Source organism: Phasianus colchicus, chromosome 10 (genome assembly GCF_987193195.1).
Source record: "Phasianus colchicus chromosome 10, bPhaCol1.hap1.1, whole genome shotgun sequence".
NCBI classification, from domain to species: domain Eukaryota; kingdom Metazoa; phylum Chordata; class Aves; order Galliformes; family Phasianidae; genus Phasianus; species Phasianus colchicus.
In genome coordinates this window covers 4,421,331-4,437,765 of record NC_143445.1, presented here as the reverse complement: position 1 = coordinate 4,437,765, position 16,435 = coordinate 4,421,331, and the positions used below count along the sequence as shown (strand labels likewise).

The 16,435-nt window shown below is 46.2% G+C and overlaps 1 protein-coding gene across 9 annotated transcripts in view; it reads right to left on the bottom strand.

The window, feature by feature from the left end:
- Positions 1–16,435, bottom strand: part of MAP3K13 (mitogen-activated protein kinase kinase kinase 13) — a 68,091-nt gene that overhangs the window by 16,759 nt on the left and 34,897 nt on the right. For 7 of the 9 annotated variants that reach the window (XM_031596566.2, XM_090147044.1, XM_090147040.1 and 4 more), the window contains 5 exons: positions 9,350–9,918; positions 4,275–4,458; positions 3,622–3,813; positions 2,771–2,929; positions 910–1,068 (listed from right to left, as the gene is read on the bottom strand). In XM_031596566.2, the coding sequence (XP_031452426.1) occupies positions 910–1,068; positions 2,771–2,929; positions 3,622–3,813; positions 4,275–4,458; positions 9,350–9,851 (1,196 nt within the window). In that variant the 5' untranslated portion in view covers positions 9,852–9,918. Of the gene's footprint in view, positions 1–909; positions 1,069–2,770; positions 2,930–3,621; positions 3,814–4,274; positions 4,459–9,349; positions 9,919–10,025; positions 10,251–11,255; positions 11,444–16,435 lie in introns of those variants that run through there. The other 2 variants (XM_090147047.1, XM_090147048.1) reach the window with 2 other exon arrangements.

Genomic DNA, 16,435 nt, shown 5'->3' with positions numbered 1-16,435 from the left:
GTAACAGTTTACAACAAAGCAGGGATCTAAAAACACCAAATGTATTGACACAGTGTGTGCCTGAGCCCACACAGCATTGTGATGCCCCGAGCATCTCTGCAAGATTCTTCTAAAAAAGAAATCCATTTGTATCTTTAAGCCTCAAGACTGAACCAGATTCAGTGTACAGGACAAGAAACAGCTTCTCCAGACACCTCTCCCCTACAAACCTACTTCCACACATGTACACAGTGCTCAAACAGCACAAACTACCTCCTGCATCTTGCAGCCACGTGCAGAAGCACTGTTAGGCAGAGCATCAGTCTCAGCACACACACTGCAACCCTGCAAACTGCTGCACCTCAGGATCATGAGGGTAAAAAGGCATTTAAAGGATCCATAGATGCTTTGGCCTGTTTGTGCCTTTGGGAGGATGGCTGGTGTAGCACAGAAGAGTGGGAAGATCACTTAAACTCTGTGTCAAGACCAAATTACATAGATTAAGCATTAATACATAACCTGAGATCAGGAATTTCAACTCTAACGTGAAACTTACTAACTGAAAGCTCTTCTTATAGCTATGTCACATATGGAAAATCCTGATTTCATACACAAAGTTTGAATTCCTCTCTGTCAAAAAGCAGTCACTTTAAGGGTATCCATTGCTCAGATAAACTGAAATCCTTTCACTCTGCAGCCAGCCAGAGCCCTGCCTGCACAAACCACACACGTCTCCCCACCTCCTCTGAACTCCAAATGTCCTTCTGGAGCTCACGCCTGCAGCCACAAGGAAGCAGAATCCAGAATTTTATCACTTGTTCTTGTGACAAGTTTGAGAGCATTTAAGAACCTTATGCTCTGGGCTCAACACTCCCACCAGTTTCACCTCTAGGAGCGAGCTGCAGGTCTGTGTGGGTTTGAGGCTCTTACCAGGTCTGCTTCATGAGGATTTTGAAGCCATCTGGGCAGGTGGAAGGAACAGGAAGGTGCAAGCTGTTACTGCCCACTCCCCAAATGATGGCAGAGGAGTCCACATCTTTGTAGGGAATCTCTCCTGTAAGCAGCTCCCACAAAACTACTCCAAATGACCTGATGGAAAAAACAAACAAGGAGAAAAACATCCATGTGAATTCATTTCAACAGAAACATTTGGAGCTTGGAAGCCTGTTGCTGAATACCAAACAGCACTAGTTGTCCTATTTCATTGTTGGACTTGAAAAATCCTGAAAGAATATTAGAAACTCTTCTGTATGAATGAAACATTACTCTTGTTAAATGAAGAGGAAAGTTAGCTCTTCCAAGAGAGACTTTTGACTATTCTTACTGGTACAAACAGATCATCTTCTGTAGGATAGACAAATCTGATAAGACAGAGGCAAGAGAGCCAAGGTTGTAGGGTTTTGCTTTGCGTTAATATGTCATTTAGCTTCATTTTCCCAGCCAAAAGTTCCCTTGCTGTACTCAACTGCCCACAGTAACCCTGGATGTTTCAAGAGTCTGAAACTCATCACTTCAATCACTGCAACACAGAAATGAAGAAACCAATGCAACATACATAAATGTCAGTATCAAATGCACATAAATCCCATCTAGTATTTATTTCTGCTGAAAAAAGGGAAGATTGAAGAGAAAAAAAAAAAAAGTGAACTCTGCCTGGGAAAGAACTCCTATTACAAGAGGTGAATAACTGTCTGTCAGGGAATGCCTTCCCTGTGAAAACTGGCATGCTTTCAAAACCCAGGGATTTCAAATCACATGGAAGAAAGGGGAAAAAAAGAAAAGAAAAAAATCGAAGAATAGAATTTGAGCATATTTCCCTCAAACTTTGCTGTGGGCTGCAGGAAAGCAGGGATCCCAGGTGGCTGGGCAAAGCTACCAGGAAACCTCATCTGGTTTCAGCTTTGTTATGATTAAGACCTGGCAAAGGATTTTCAAGACTCCTGATAAGATTATAGATTTATTTTTTTTAAGCATGCTGTGAAGGATGAGAGAGAACAGACATATAAGCTGCTTAGGAACTGTTCTCATTTGTTGTCAGCATTCACTAACATCATTTTTACTCATTTTGTGGGAAAAAATGGATGATGAGGAGCAGTCTGAGCAGTCCCCACTGCTTCCACAGAAAAGGAATGGGCCAAAGGCACCTTTCAGTTTACACCAAAGAGCACCACCTCCAGATCACTCAGGAAAAGGAATCAAGGAGTGCTCACAGTCTCCAGCAGAGCATCAGACATGATGATCCAGACAATATTCTTGAACCTGAACCACCCTAAAAGGCAGGAAGCTGAGGGTACTGCAGCACTCCTCCTAAGGAACCTGTGATTCAGAAGGAGGACAGGAGACAAACAGGATGTGTTTTCTTTCCAAAACAACCCAAGAATATCTGCCAGAAAAGCTAGCTCTGCTGTAGCCTGCTGAAACAATTATCGTGGCTGTAAAACAGGGAGAAGGGCATTTGTTCTGGCTACCTCTGTTCAATATGCAGAAACAAAAAGGTAGAAACTGAGATGCAGTTCCCATGAAGACCCCAAAAACTGTGCAGTCATCCCAAAGGAGCCTTAAGGCTCAGTTCTCCCTCAAGCATTGTTAATAATATGACATCTGCATGTCATTTCTCTCTGCTACAGCCCACAGTTCAGTAATAGTTCAGGGCACGAGATGGATGGAGAAAGCAGTCCACAAAGGAGCATTCCTTAGGACAGAAAAAGAGTGCTGAATGTATAGGTACTAGGAAAACCAACTGGTTAAACAGAAGGTGAAGATACTCGGTTAAAACAATTCTCCTACTCACCAGATATCCACTTTTTCAGAAACAGGCTCATTGCGTATCACCTCCGGGGCCATCCAAGCCACAGTTCCCGCAAAAGACATTTTGGTACTTTTATCACTGAGTTCCTTAGATGTACCAAAATCTGAGATTTTAACTGCATCCGTGTGCGTAACTAGAACGCTGAAGAAAAGAAAAAAAGAAATCAGCATTTTGCAAGTTCTCTTGCACTGCAACAGCCATTGGGAGTCAATTTCTTCTTAATCAACAGGATCAACTGATGAGGGCATGCTCACAGTACAAGGGAAAACATGGTGCATTTTCACTGGTGACAGCACTCATTTCCTTTAGGGCAGTTGTTTTTTTGTGCCTCAACTACTCTAAGTTCTACAAGTCAAAAAAAAAAAACAATCTTAATAAAATTAAATGTTAACAAGGCACCAAAAATTCCCTATATTTGGGTCCATTTCCAATTTTTAGTAAAGCTCTACCTCTTCAAACTTGGAATGTAAAACATTTTGAAGTATTCACAGAATGGCCTGGGTTGAAAAAGACCACAATGCTCATCCAGTTCCAACCCCCTGCTATGTGCAGGTCACCAACCAGCAGCCCAGGCTGCCCAGAGCCACACCCAGCCTGGCCTTGAATGCCTGCAGGGATGGGGCATCCACAGCCTCCTTGGGCAACCTGTTCCAGTGCCTCACCACCCTCTGTGTGAAAAAATTCCTCCTAATACCCAACCTAAACCTACCTGTCTCAGTTTAGAACCATTGCCCCTTGTCCTATCACCATCCCAGTCTTGTCACAGGCTAACGGCAGAAGAAATACCTACAGTTACATCACAGCTGGGGCATGTTTAATAGCTAGAGACTTACTTTGGTGACTTGAGGTCTCGATGGATGATTTTGTGAAGGTGCAGATAATTCATCCCACTAGCAATCCCAGTGGACCAATCCACAAGCAGCCGAGGAGTGACTTTCCGCCCCGCTCTCAAGACTTCGTAGAGTTGCCCGTGTGCACAATACTCCATGATAATACAGTAGCATGGGGCTTGTGTGCAGACTCCCCTGTCAAAGGAAACACACAACTAGTGAGGATCAGGAGAGCATGAGTCCCAGAGCAACTCTTCAAGGTGGCAACGAAGGGCAGAAGAGCAACCTGCTTACTCCACCAGGGCAAGGCCATGCTAACAGCTCTCCTAATCATGCAGGGAGGGGAAAACTCCCCACTCTGCACAGAACAAGGTGACAAGAGTGGGTTTCCTTCAATTTCCTACCTCTGTAGTTTCAGAGTTCCCAATAGGCATTTTGCAAGCCTGCATGCAAAGTGCAGCGCTGGGTGAGGATGGTGGCCATAGCTTTGTTTTGAGATGATTTGAGAAAGGAGGCAAAGAATAACCATGCATTGTGCCTTACAGCCAGCCTAACTTGGCTTCTGGAATCACAAATTTGCCCAGGGCACACATGCACACAGCTCTTCCCTAGACAGAGGCAGTGCTGGTGCGTTTCTCACAAGCTCCACCACTTACTTGAAGGCAATGATGTTGGGGTGTTTGAGTTTCCGCAGGTGCTTGATATCTGTTTCATTCTGGTCTCTCACTTTCTTGATGGCCACCTCCTCAGCTCGGAACTTGCCCAAGAAGACGGCTCCCTGTGCACCACTGCCCAGCCACTGCAGCTCCGAGATCTCCTCAAACGGGACCTCCCACGTATCTAGGCACAGGCAAAGGAACAGTGTAAAGGAGAATGACCACAAAAACATTCTGCTATAAGATCACATCAGCACTTTCCACTTCCCCTACTGTATCTCGAGGTGGATTTTCCACGGGTGGGAGATGGCATCTCTCAGCGCTGAGATGCTCAGCCCCAGCAGCTCTTTCCTCCAGCTCCTCTCTGGCTGTCCCCAAACTGTTTCTTCTCAATTCCCTTACAGCTAATTCTGGATAAGCCACATAGATGAAGCAGGCAGCAGCCACTTAGCAGAGTGGGGCAATGGTGTGGCATGTTAGGGAGCAGCTCCTCTGCTCCAAAACTAAAGGGTGATGGTATCTGTTATTAATTACATGACTCCACTGAAAAACAGAGGTGATAAGAAACATACAACGTTCATAACTGACACCAGAATAAGATGATGAGCAAAAATAGTAAATAAAAAAAGCCAGAAGCAGCAGGTTGTAAAATCCAGACCAATCCCCATAGAGCTACCCCAACACAAAGCATGTTAACCACCACCACTCACAGAAACAGGTCTTTCCTGCACCAACACTGTGCATAGCAGTTGTCAGACAAGCACATAAAGCTCATAGGGCTGCTCCTTTTGGTAGGTACTGCACACTGTTATCTGGATGTGGCCAGCATGGTCCAGCAGTGCTGTTTAAGCTGCTTAAAGAACAGCAGAACATAAAGCTGTGCTGTCTGCGAGTCACCTTGAAACTACCACAACATCCCTCAGACATTGAGATGAAAGGCAAGCAATAATTCATTTCCTGCAACTCAATAAATGCTGTCATTTAGAGAATGAATTATTTAGCAACCAAAGCAACAGCGAACACACTGATTTCTGAAATAAAAGAAAGGTGTGCCTGCACAGACCCATCAGGTAGCAACATCCAGCTGCAGTGGGACAGGGGCACCACTGATGGGAATGATGTCCCTAAGATTCCTTGGGACTGACCTGACAGCCTTCCCTGCAGCAATCAGCCCCAGCAGTGCCATCTGCTGAGGGTACAGTGAAGGAGAGCCAGCCCAGCACCTGCTCTGCCCACTGATCTCTACACCAGTGCTTACCTACAGCAAAAACTCCCTTTGGCTCTGCAGGGAAAGCTCAATTCTCAGCACGTGCTGCTTCACTACTATAAACCAGCGTGTGAAATACACTGCTACCACTGTCCCCAAGTATTTCTACCTGTCAGACACCTTGTTGCTGGAAGAAGTGGCAAATACAGCTGCTGTTTTGTGTTTGCTGGTGAACAATGTATTGATATGGGCAACACTGAAACTGTTCCTTCATACTGAAGTAGTCATTCCTTCCCACACAAGGACACTGCCTTTCCTGGACAAAGCACACAGCACTGTCACTTACTCCTCTGCTGCACCCTAATTTGTGAGCAGCAATAGGTAAGCAGACTGCTAAGCCCCAGGAGCTCGCATGGTCTCAGTGTTACCTGTAATCACAGAATGGTTGGGTTGGAAGGGACCTTACAGCCCACCCAGCCCCAACCCCTGCCATGGGCTGGCTGCCCCCCCACCAGCTCAGGTTGCTCAGAGCCCCATCCAGCCTGGCCCTGAGCACCTCCAGGGATGGGGCAGCCACACTTCTCCAGGTGCCAGCACCTCACCGCCCTCTGGATAAAGAATTTCTTCCTAACATCTAATAGAAATCTCCCTTCTTGTAGTTTAAATCCATTCCCCTTTGTCCCATCACTATCAGACCATATAAAAAGTTGGTCACCATCTTGTATATAAGCTCCCTTTGAATACAGTAAGACAAAAGTCCCCAAAAACCCTCTCACTGCATGGAATATGGTTACATTTTGGGACAGCCATGTCCATGTTTCCCATAACACAACAAGCACTGATGTTTCCCAGGGAGGCTGAGGCTGGTGGAGAACAGCATTGGACTACATGTAGTAGAATATACAGGTTTGCAGCAACTACAACCCAAACCTACCAATTAAACACATATATATATACATACATATAGTGTTATGTATGTGTTCTCTGCTCCCAGGAACAACCTCTAAGGACAACAGGCTGACAAGGGTCAGTATTAAAAATAGGTATACAAAAACAAGTGTTATCAGCTGAGGCTTCCAGCAGCAGGGAGGCAATGCACTGTGCTACCAGCATGGAATGGTTTGTGTTCCAGTCTTCTCTGGGCCTAAATGAACCTGTGGGACAGGTTCAATAAAATAAAGTGTAATAACGGTAGGAATTATGCAAGAGTTTGTGTTTCTAAGGCGATTAAAAACCACTGGAGCAGAATGATGGTAATCTGTAACCCAAGGGAAGCAAGGGAGGCACAACTCAAGCCATGCAGTCCATCTATTGGAAGCGAATTTTTGATGTTTGCCAGCACTGGCACCGGGATGAGCAGCAGTTCTGCTTGGTAACACTCACAAGCAGACAGCATAAGGCACCTTGCTCACCAAAAATCAGCACAGTGTAACCAGGTAGCTCAGGAGAAAGCAAGTGGAAGTAGCAGAAAGCCCCACTGCCTTAAAGCAGGGGACAGATCATCTGGACACAGACCCAAGGCAGCAGTTCAAGGCTGCAAACGAGGTCCCAGGGGAAGAGAAGGTCACCCCAGCACCTCCCTGCTGCTCCAAGGGCCAGAGGTGCTCCTGCAGCCCCTGCTCCAAACAAGGAGCACTACAGCCTCAGCCCTCCTGCCATCCGTCACCAATTGGGGGCTTGTATGCAGCTGATGGAGAGTACAGATGTGGTTGCAATAAGCAGAATGAGATCATTTAGAAAAGAGAACCACAGATTCGTTGAATCATTAAGGTTGGAAAAGAGCCCTCAGATCCCCAGGTCCAATCCCAGCCCACCCCACCATGCCCACGTCTCTCAGTGCCACATCTCCACAGCTCTGAACACCTCCAGGGACAGTGATCCCACCACCTCCAACCTTCCCTGGCACAACTTAAGGCTGTGGCCTCTTGCCCTAAATACAAATGTCAGAGTATGACAAAATCCTCAAGTTTTAGCAAAAAATCTGCTTCAAGTTTATCCCTGGGCAGCAGCAGTCTAGCAGCAGAGCTCTGGACAAGTGCACAACTCTAGAGAAAAAAAATATCCTTTCAATCTCTGTTGTGGCAATGAAGACTTTGTGGACACAGCTGAACCACACAGGCCACACGCAGCAGACCTAAAGCAATCCTCATACTGCAACATCCGTGGATATTTCAAAGCTTCTTCCCAAAGAAGCATCCAATGGTGATTACAGGCTGCAGGGCATCCACTGACCTGTGGCTCTGAACTGCCATGGCTGGAAGCAGCCATGCCCCTCTGCAGCATGGCTTTGCAGAAGCACTGCACAGAGCTGGGGGTCAAGATGAACCTGCAGTGTCACACTCACACATCAGTGCAATCTGAAATAGCAGTTTTCAGTAGTAAGGATTGCACAGAGAAACCAGTTTCTTGCTCTAAATACCATAAAGATCCATACTTCTCATTTCTATGCAAACGAAACAGAATGAGAAAAATCAGGAGCTGAAAACAATGAATTATATATATTCATTCAAAAGCAATACACATACGTTAGGCCTTGTAATGGTAATTGTGGTGTAAAACTGGATCGTGTTGTGTTGTTGTTTTTTAAATATAGATGCAGTGTGATAGCGATACATAAACAAAACAATGTCATCTCCTTGGAAAGCTTCAACTTCACATCAAGCACACAAACCAAGCAGCACAAAGGGGGTGGTAGCACTCCCCTCTGGATGCCATGGGGCACCTCACTACACAATGCAGCCAGCCCCTGTCTCTTCTAAACCTCACCACACACCAGTTTTATTTATGGACCCAAGGTGTGACATACTGAGCTTACTCCAGGTGGACATAACTTAGAGCCAATTTTGCAGAAGGGATTTCACATGCAAAGAAACTGCTGCTCGGCACACAGGTCTGACACACAGGGGTTGCTGCAATTCTGCAGAGGTTTCCCTGCTTGGGATTCAGAACTGAAATGACTGACTCTTGGAAGAAGCTCTACATTTATTTCAAGCCAGATTCACCCAAAATGCTGCTTAACAGTGCTCTTACCTCACCTTAGGAACCATTCCCCAACCAAACCAGGGTTTTAGGAACCACTGCTGGCTTTTCTGACCAAATGATCTTATAACTTGTCTAGACAAGAAAATCATTTAACTAAAACTGAGTCATGACCACAGCAACGCAGGAGATTTCTACCACTCCATAGTGATGGTCAGGCTGTTCCCATTCTCAATGAGCAGACACCTCACCCATTGCAGCTCCTTAATTCCAGTGACAGCTTGTTCTTTTCCCATCTGCCACTTCCCTCCCCCTATGCCAGGGGAGAAATTGGACACCAAAGGCATAGCATAATCAGCTCTTAAGCTTTCAGCAGCCCCTAAGGATAAATGTACGCAATTGTTTGGGACATATCCTACTCCCAAATTACATTTATTGTACATACATATTTTTTTTTAATGTAACGTGCCCACAGAGAAGAAATACTCCTGCCATTTGGCAGTCAACTGGAACCCTCATGCACACACAGCAGTAGAAATGCCTATGTCAAGTTCATCTGGCACAGGGAAGCTGCAGAAACAAAGCAGTTGGTACAACCCCATGTTTGTCACAACTCTTCTGACCCTCACTTACAAAAACACCTGGTTCAGATTCAGACTTTGTCACAGCAGTCCAACAGCCTGGTTTAGAACATGCAATTGTTTCTGACTCCATCCCTGGCAGCCTTTGACACTAACAACAAGTGCGGGCTGTGAGGTACAAGATTACTCTTTGCAAACCTACTACAGGGCTGTAGGTGGCAAAACAGTCACACGCACAAAGCTGGGAAAAGCTCCAGATTGCTTTCCTCATCTTCACAGAAGAAATGAGGGTCTGTTTCCCCACTTACCTTGCTGCTGCAGTTTGTAGTCCGTGGAGTACGCCTTGCCTATGATGTTCCACACAGGCCTGAGACAGCCAAAAAGTCCCTCCAGAAACCCACCGCTCCCACTGCCTGATCTGTTGAACTGCACTTTAACATCGTCCGCCCCGCTGTTGCTCTCTCCATCCATAGTGCTCCTGTTGCCCTGAGGAATGGCCGTTTCGGATTCATCCTGCTCTCGCAGCTGCAGCACGCTGTTCTCAAATTGGTCCCTAGAGTCCTCACTGATGCTGGTCAGCACGGCTGCAGTGACCGGGCTGCTCATGTTGTCCATGAGGTCTGACTGCAGCAAGCCCTTCTCACGCATATCCTCTATGAGCTCGGGGGACGGGTGGTTTCCAGTAGGCCCACGTTCATCGTGTAGCCTACCAAAGTCTTTATCCTCACAGAAAGCTTTGCTGATGGAGTTCGGAGAGGAAGACAAGCTCAGGCGATCCTGAGTACTGGCCATGATGCCGTGAGTGTGCATCAAGGAGATGGGCTGAGCTGGAACTTAGAGAACAGGGCAATTCAGACGTGATGTATGGAGCCAGTACCTGCAACAAGAGCAAAAGGAACAACTCTCAACATTTTCATCCAAGTATTTTCACTACGTGCACTTTTGTAGAGGGAAGCTGATAATTAACAAGGTTAACCAGCCTACCAGACAAACGTTGGTACTTCATAAGCAAGGACTGCCCTGAAAGCAGCACATAAATTATTCGTGCAGATCCTCCGCTCACACGGTACTCTCAGTGTCCTGGAAGGTCAGAACTGTGCCACCTCACAGCACAGCCTTCATCAGACCGAAGCTGATCCCCAGGCTTTGCCCAGCTACAGTCAAGTGCCATCAATGGCCCTGGGTCTGGCGCAGCTCACAAACCCAGGATTCTTCTGCAAACCCCTGAGATGAGGCATTAGAGAAACAAAGAACGAGGAAGAACTTCTTCACTGACAGAGTGACAAAGCACTGGAACAGGCTGCCCAGAGAGGTGGGGTGGAGGTATTGCAGGTATTCTTGGAGGTATTCTTTCTCTGGAGGTATTGCAGTCCTATCTGGACACTTTCTGTACGACATACCATAGGGAACCTGCTTGAGCAGGGGGTTGGACAGAGGGATCTCCAGAAGTCCCTTCCAATCCCTACAGTTCTGTGATTCTATGACACAGTGATCTGAACCCACCAGGAAATGGTTGGTACCTGCTCCCCCCCCCCAGCACAAGTGGTGACCATTGTAGTCCTTCAGTTCAATCTGCACGCACACTCCAAGACAGTGCCCCTTTTTCAATGTCCTCCCATCTCTCTTCTCTTGCTACACGATCCACCACAAGCCCTATTTCCACAAGCCAGCTCTGTGTCACCCTTCCTGAGGGACAGCCCAGGTCACCCCATGCTGCACCAGCTGCTCACTACCCAGTGCCTTCCTTGAGCAGAGCCACCTCTGAAATGCCAGCCTCTGACCCTGCATCACAAGTCATTAGGTGCATGCAGCCTGGAACAGAACAAAGTCCGCTTTTATACTGCATATAAAATTAACAGGGGGAAAAACAGCAGTGAGAGAAACTACTTTGTTAAGAGGTAAGATCAGTTACACCGGGTGCAAAGTCCTGAGCTCTGCAAACAGGCACTGAAAGGAAGAACGAGGTGGCCAGGTGCACACAGCCAATCAAGAGGGAACAGCTCAGAGCCATAATTTCTCAAGATGAGGTCATTACAGGGATGAAAGATAAGAACTCGTATGAAAAGCTCGTGCCCTGTACTTCAGTTCCACTTCAGCAGGGAAAGCAGTGAATGGGAACAGCCAGGAGACTGTTCTACATCACCTCCTCTTCCCTGTATTTCCACCTGATCATAAGGGTACACATCAAGGCTCTGTCAGAAAGAAGTTCCTTACTATGAGAGTGGTGAGGTGCTGGAATAGCTGCCCAGAGAGGCTGTGGTTGCCCCATCCCCGGAGGTGTCCAAGGCCAGATTGGATGGGGCCCTGGGCAGCCTGGTCCAGTATTAAGTGTAGAGGTTGGTGGCCCTGCCTGTGGCAGGGGGGTTGGAGATTCATGATCCCTGAGGTCCCTTCCAGCCCTGGTCATTCTGTGATTCTGTGATGTCATTCTGGTTGTAAGCATAATTCTTCAGGAGAATGCAAAACAGGAAGTGAGGCCAAAATTGCACCACAGTCCATGCCAGTAAAGGAGCCGACCTGAACTTGTACATAACCCTCCAGAGCTGGTTAGTCCACACCTCTCCACAAGCAGCATTACAATGACTGCCTGCTCGGTGTGGGAGCTGTGGGGTGCCTGCAGCAGCGTGCTTACTGCTCCTAGACATCATACGATCACAGATTTTGCTGTTGATACAAAGAAGGAAAGGGAAAAGGTTCAAACCTGAACAGAATTTCAAATCAATTCCAAACCAACTCCAGCTCAGCTCTTCTGGGCACCACTGAATCCCAACAGTCTGACAGGGACAAGTGAATCCTTAAGCAAAACTGTGACCAATGTCCCTACAGTGGAATCTGCCCTCTGTAACAGTGTGGTCAGCAGTATGAATGAAACAGTCTTCATTTTACCTGCAAGAAACCCCACAGTAAGAGTCAAAACAAGAACTGAGGTGATAACGTCCCAAAGAACCTCACATCTACAATACACTAGCTAAGAAAAGCCAGGCTTTTGCTGTTAGCTCTGTATGCAGTTTTCTGACTTGAGAATGCTTGCTTTACGTTGTAGACTTAACAGACAAAGAACAGCTTTCCTTGCACACACTTCACACTGCACAGCATACACCACTGTATAAGCACCACGTAGTCAGGGATGTTTGGGATGTTTATAATCTGTATGTGCCTCCTTAGCTTCTACACTGAAGAACACAGGCAAGTGGCATTCTCCTGTCTTAAGGATGCTTCTGCTGTAGCAGCCTCCAAGCCAAAGCTGAGAGCCATGTGCACGTGTAGGAGGGTTGTGTGTACACTGATGATACTCACATTTCACAAAGTGCTTCTGCAACTGCAGACTTCAAGGCAGAACCTCTGACTTAAGCTATTTTGATGAGTTCATGCACTCTGCAGCAGGCAAATTTGTTTTATGTCTGTAAAGGAATTTAAGGGTCAGAGTAATTTTGTCTAATCCCAAGTTCTTATTAGTGATTCCATTTGCTGGCACAGCTTTTCTCCCAGCAAAACCTCCCCATGCCCAAACACAAGCAGGGCAAAGCACCTCTCTTCTGGGAAGAATGAGGCAGCACCTCAACATTCCAAACAGCCTGAATTGCTGCTGACAGCTATTAGAGAAGTGACAGAGTAATCAAAGCAGCACTGGTGTGGGTGAATCAGCTATCACAAGACATGCTTCCACAACGCCTGATACGTGTGTTCCCTGTGATACGTGTTCTCACACATGCATGGAGCTACCTGCACAAGTTGAACATTTATGACAATATCAAAGCAATGGTCAGCTTGGAAGACCTGGCCAAGTCAAACACATGTCTTGCACAGATTACTAAGTAAAAGCAATTGTCTGATGCACACTAAAGGACTAAATAAGAGCAGCTGGCAGAAGCTAGCTGACTGACACGGGGCAAACCCAAAGGTCAGAGGGGACTCCTGTCCATACCACCACTCATATCCAAACATTGGAGCTCCCATACATTTTTCTGGTACTGAGCATGACTTTCTCCAGGCTACAATAGGTACAGCAAGGTAACTACCACAGAGTCACTAAATTGTTGGAGTTGGAAATGACTTCTAGAGATCACTGAGTCCAACCCCAAACGTAACCAAGCATATCCTGATGCTTCACACAGAATTACTTTGTTTTCACTTCTCCAGCTTAAAAAAAAAAATTTGTTGTTGTTAAAGATCTTGCAAAGCTTTAAGCTAACTATGAACCAGCCCAAGGCAACAGCTTGTTAGTTTTGTGGTTGCTTTTGTTTGGATGCTTTTTGTTGATTTTGGGGAGGGAAAGAATCTCTGTCTGTTCCTTCAAGGAAGCTCCTCAATCACAACACAGATCCCATCCCTCACATCTGCATGAACTCTCAGCCACAATATAGCCTTATTTTCAAGCATTGCAATGATGATGCTGCCAAAACACCACTCATTTCTGATAAGCCAGCTGAAAACACTTCATCTGACCTACCCAAGATTTCCTGACTGTCACTGCAGCAGCTCTGATCTCAGCACATTTATGCATGTACCCTTGCTTGCTCTACAAGAAAGCAGCAGATTTACCTGGGTAAACAGAAATGCTGTCACACTGTTGTTTGGGTTTTTGTGTGTTTTTGCTTTTTTTTTTTTTTTTTCCTCCTGTGCCTTTCCCTGCAATTTCTGGCTGTTGGATAAATATTCCATCACTTCTGCACCTTCTGCAGCACAAGACTGAACTGTGCACTTTTCATTCCTTTCTGCTGTTGGCAGACATGGTATTTCCTGAGCTACATGTGTTAGGGTTTACAACTCAGCAATCATACTAAGCACTTAGCAGAGCATTTAATATAGCCGTGGGCATCAAGCAGGTGAGACCTGGATGTGTAACCGTGCCTCATGTACCATCTCAACACAAGCCTGAGCTTCTGCATCTGCTAATTAACGATCACCTTTATTCAATATACTCAGCCTATTCCCAAATAGGTGCTCAATATTTTGGCAAAATGATTTTACAGTTGTAACGTCCTTTTGTCTGTCACTGCATCAGTGAGAAAGACAACTCTGCCTCGCTTCCTGCTCTGAACTCTTTCTGACAACGACAAAAATAGTACAGCATTCCAGCCAAGAATTATTCAGAATGACTGCATTTGAGTTCTGTGCCTCGAGCCAGCTGGAGGTTTGCACCTCGTATATTCCAGCTCAGCCTGCTGGGGTTGAAAGAAGCAGCACCAAGCCCGTACCATAGGAAAAAGACCCAGACCAGACCAGAATGATACAATTATCTACCTCTGTTTCTTGCTCTGAGAACCAAGACAGGGATCTGCAGGCAGGTAGATGCCCCTAGCACACCCCAGGCAGTCTCCCCACAGTGCACTAGTTTTCCACTGCATAGCCCACAACACGTTTTTCCTGCATGAACGTGTCAAACTATCTTTCAAACAAGAACACTTTGGCACTCACTATGTAGCAGCAGGAAGGTTCCTAGCTTCACTGTGCGTTGCATAAAATAACACCACGTATCTTTGCACCAAGCCCCCCACCTGCTTATCACTCTCCTCAAACAGCCAGCTCTTCCCTGACACCTGAACCCTTTATCTTCTTAATGCCTGCTGCCATTTCATGAACCATCTCATCCTCCACTCCACATCTATTTCCAAGCCTGAAAATCCCACTCCACCCACTCATTCACCCCATGAAAGTTGCTCTGCGTCTCTGATCACCTCTCTACACCTTTCCCACTTCTCCCCAATCATCTGAGAGGCGGGGGAGTAAAACAGCACTGAGAATCCCCAGCGTGGGCACACCACAGAAACGTACCGTGATGTAATGACTGCTTTTGTTGTTCATTTCTTTCCTAAGCATTTCTCCAGTGCTGCCTTACGTGCTGGTCCAGAAGCTCAGCTAACTTCCACTGGTCTCTTACATCCTTAAGATCTCATTCCTGAGCAGAAAAAGTCTAACACAGGATGTTAAGATTAAATCTGTATGTAAACAGCACTAAATGTGACTGCCATTTTATCATCCAAGTTTATGAGATCCATCTGGTACTCTAGATCCATTGGGTCTTAACCTGAGAGCCTTACTTTTGTTGGTGGATGCTCTCGCTTCAGAATGATCCCAAATGACCTGCATACAGGAAGCAGAGGTGTAAGGAGTATGAGGAGTGCAACCTCCAGAACCCAGAGCTGATAACTGCTGTTAGCAAAAAATTATTCCACGTTACTCTATTTATCCTTACTCTTATTTCATGTCACTCAACCAATTATTTGTCTGTGAAAGGGTGTGCCTGGTATTATATAGCTGTTCAGCTGAAGAACCTCTGGTAAGCAATCACATCAAAATCCCAACCAGTTGCATCAACCAGACCCCCTTTTCTCAAGTCTTCTCGTCTCCAGAGAAATTTAACAGGGCATTACTACGCCTTAAAGATCTCTGCTGACTGACCACTGCACAGGCTGTCCATCTGCACTGGGCTCTCTGCTCAGGAACGTGTGTTTTAACTCCACAGACACTGGACAAACATTTAAACAAGGAACTCCTCCACCACAGTGTCACAGATTTGGGGGGTGTGCAGAAGGGGCTCGATTCGGAAGAAGAAATCAGGCGGCCACTTCTGTTTTTTTGGCATGAGCAGCAAACAAAACAAACAATCATCTGTGTGAACAAGGCAGACAAAGAGCCAACCTCCACCCCCGCCTCGTATTCAGGGAGCCCTCTCCAGCTGATTGCAGTGGAAGCCAGATTGATTCCTGTTTCACCTGCTAGCTAGCCAGCTTCCCAAAGCACGGTTTATGAAATAAGCAGCTTACATAACTGTGTATTTTCAGCACTACATACATAAATGCTTCCTCTATCCTGTATAAGGTATTTTTGGATCTCCTAAAATGCTGCTGTGTTCTTCCAGGGCTTTGCATTCTTCTGCTCAGAAATTGCATAATCTGATGCCATAGGAAATAAGTGATGTTGCATAATGACTCTTACATTCACTGCAGGATTTTGGTACTACATATTTCTATAGCAAAGCAGCCAGCCCTTCTCTGTGGTTCTAAATTGAGGCCGACAGTTTTCGGGAAAAAGGATGCCAGCCACCCTCGGAGGACAGGGCTGAGGGCAGCAAAAGGGCTGGCAAAGGAGAGACCACCCTACACCGTGCTGTTACAATGACCTGAATGTGATGATGTGAAATGTATGCCCATGGACATGTCATCTCGACAATCAAATGGGAAAGGGGTTTCCAACTCCACCGTGGTGCCATGAAACCATATCTGCTGCCCCTACATTCTCCTTCCCATAGAAGAGCCCTCCTTTTTCCCTTACCAAACAAACACAGTGGTGACAGGTTCATGGTTGGATCTTAGAGGTTTTTTCCAACCTTAACAATTCTATGATTCTATGATTTCCAGTGTTTGGTATGGTTGCTTGCACATCCCGAGCTA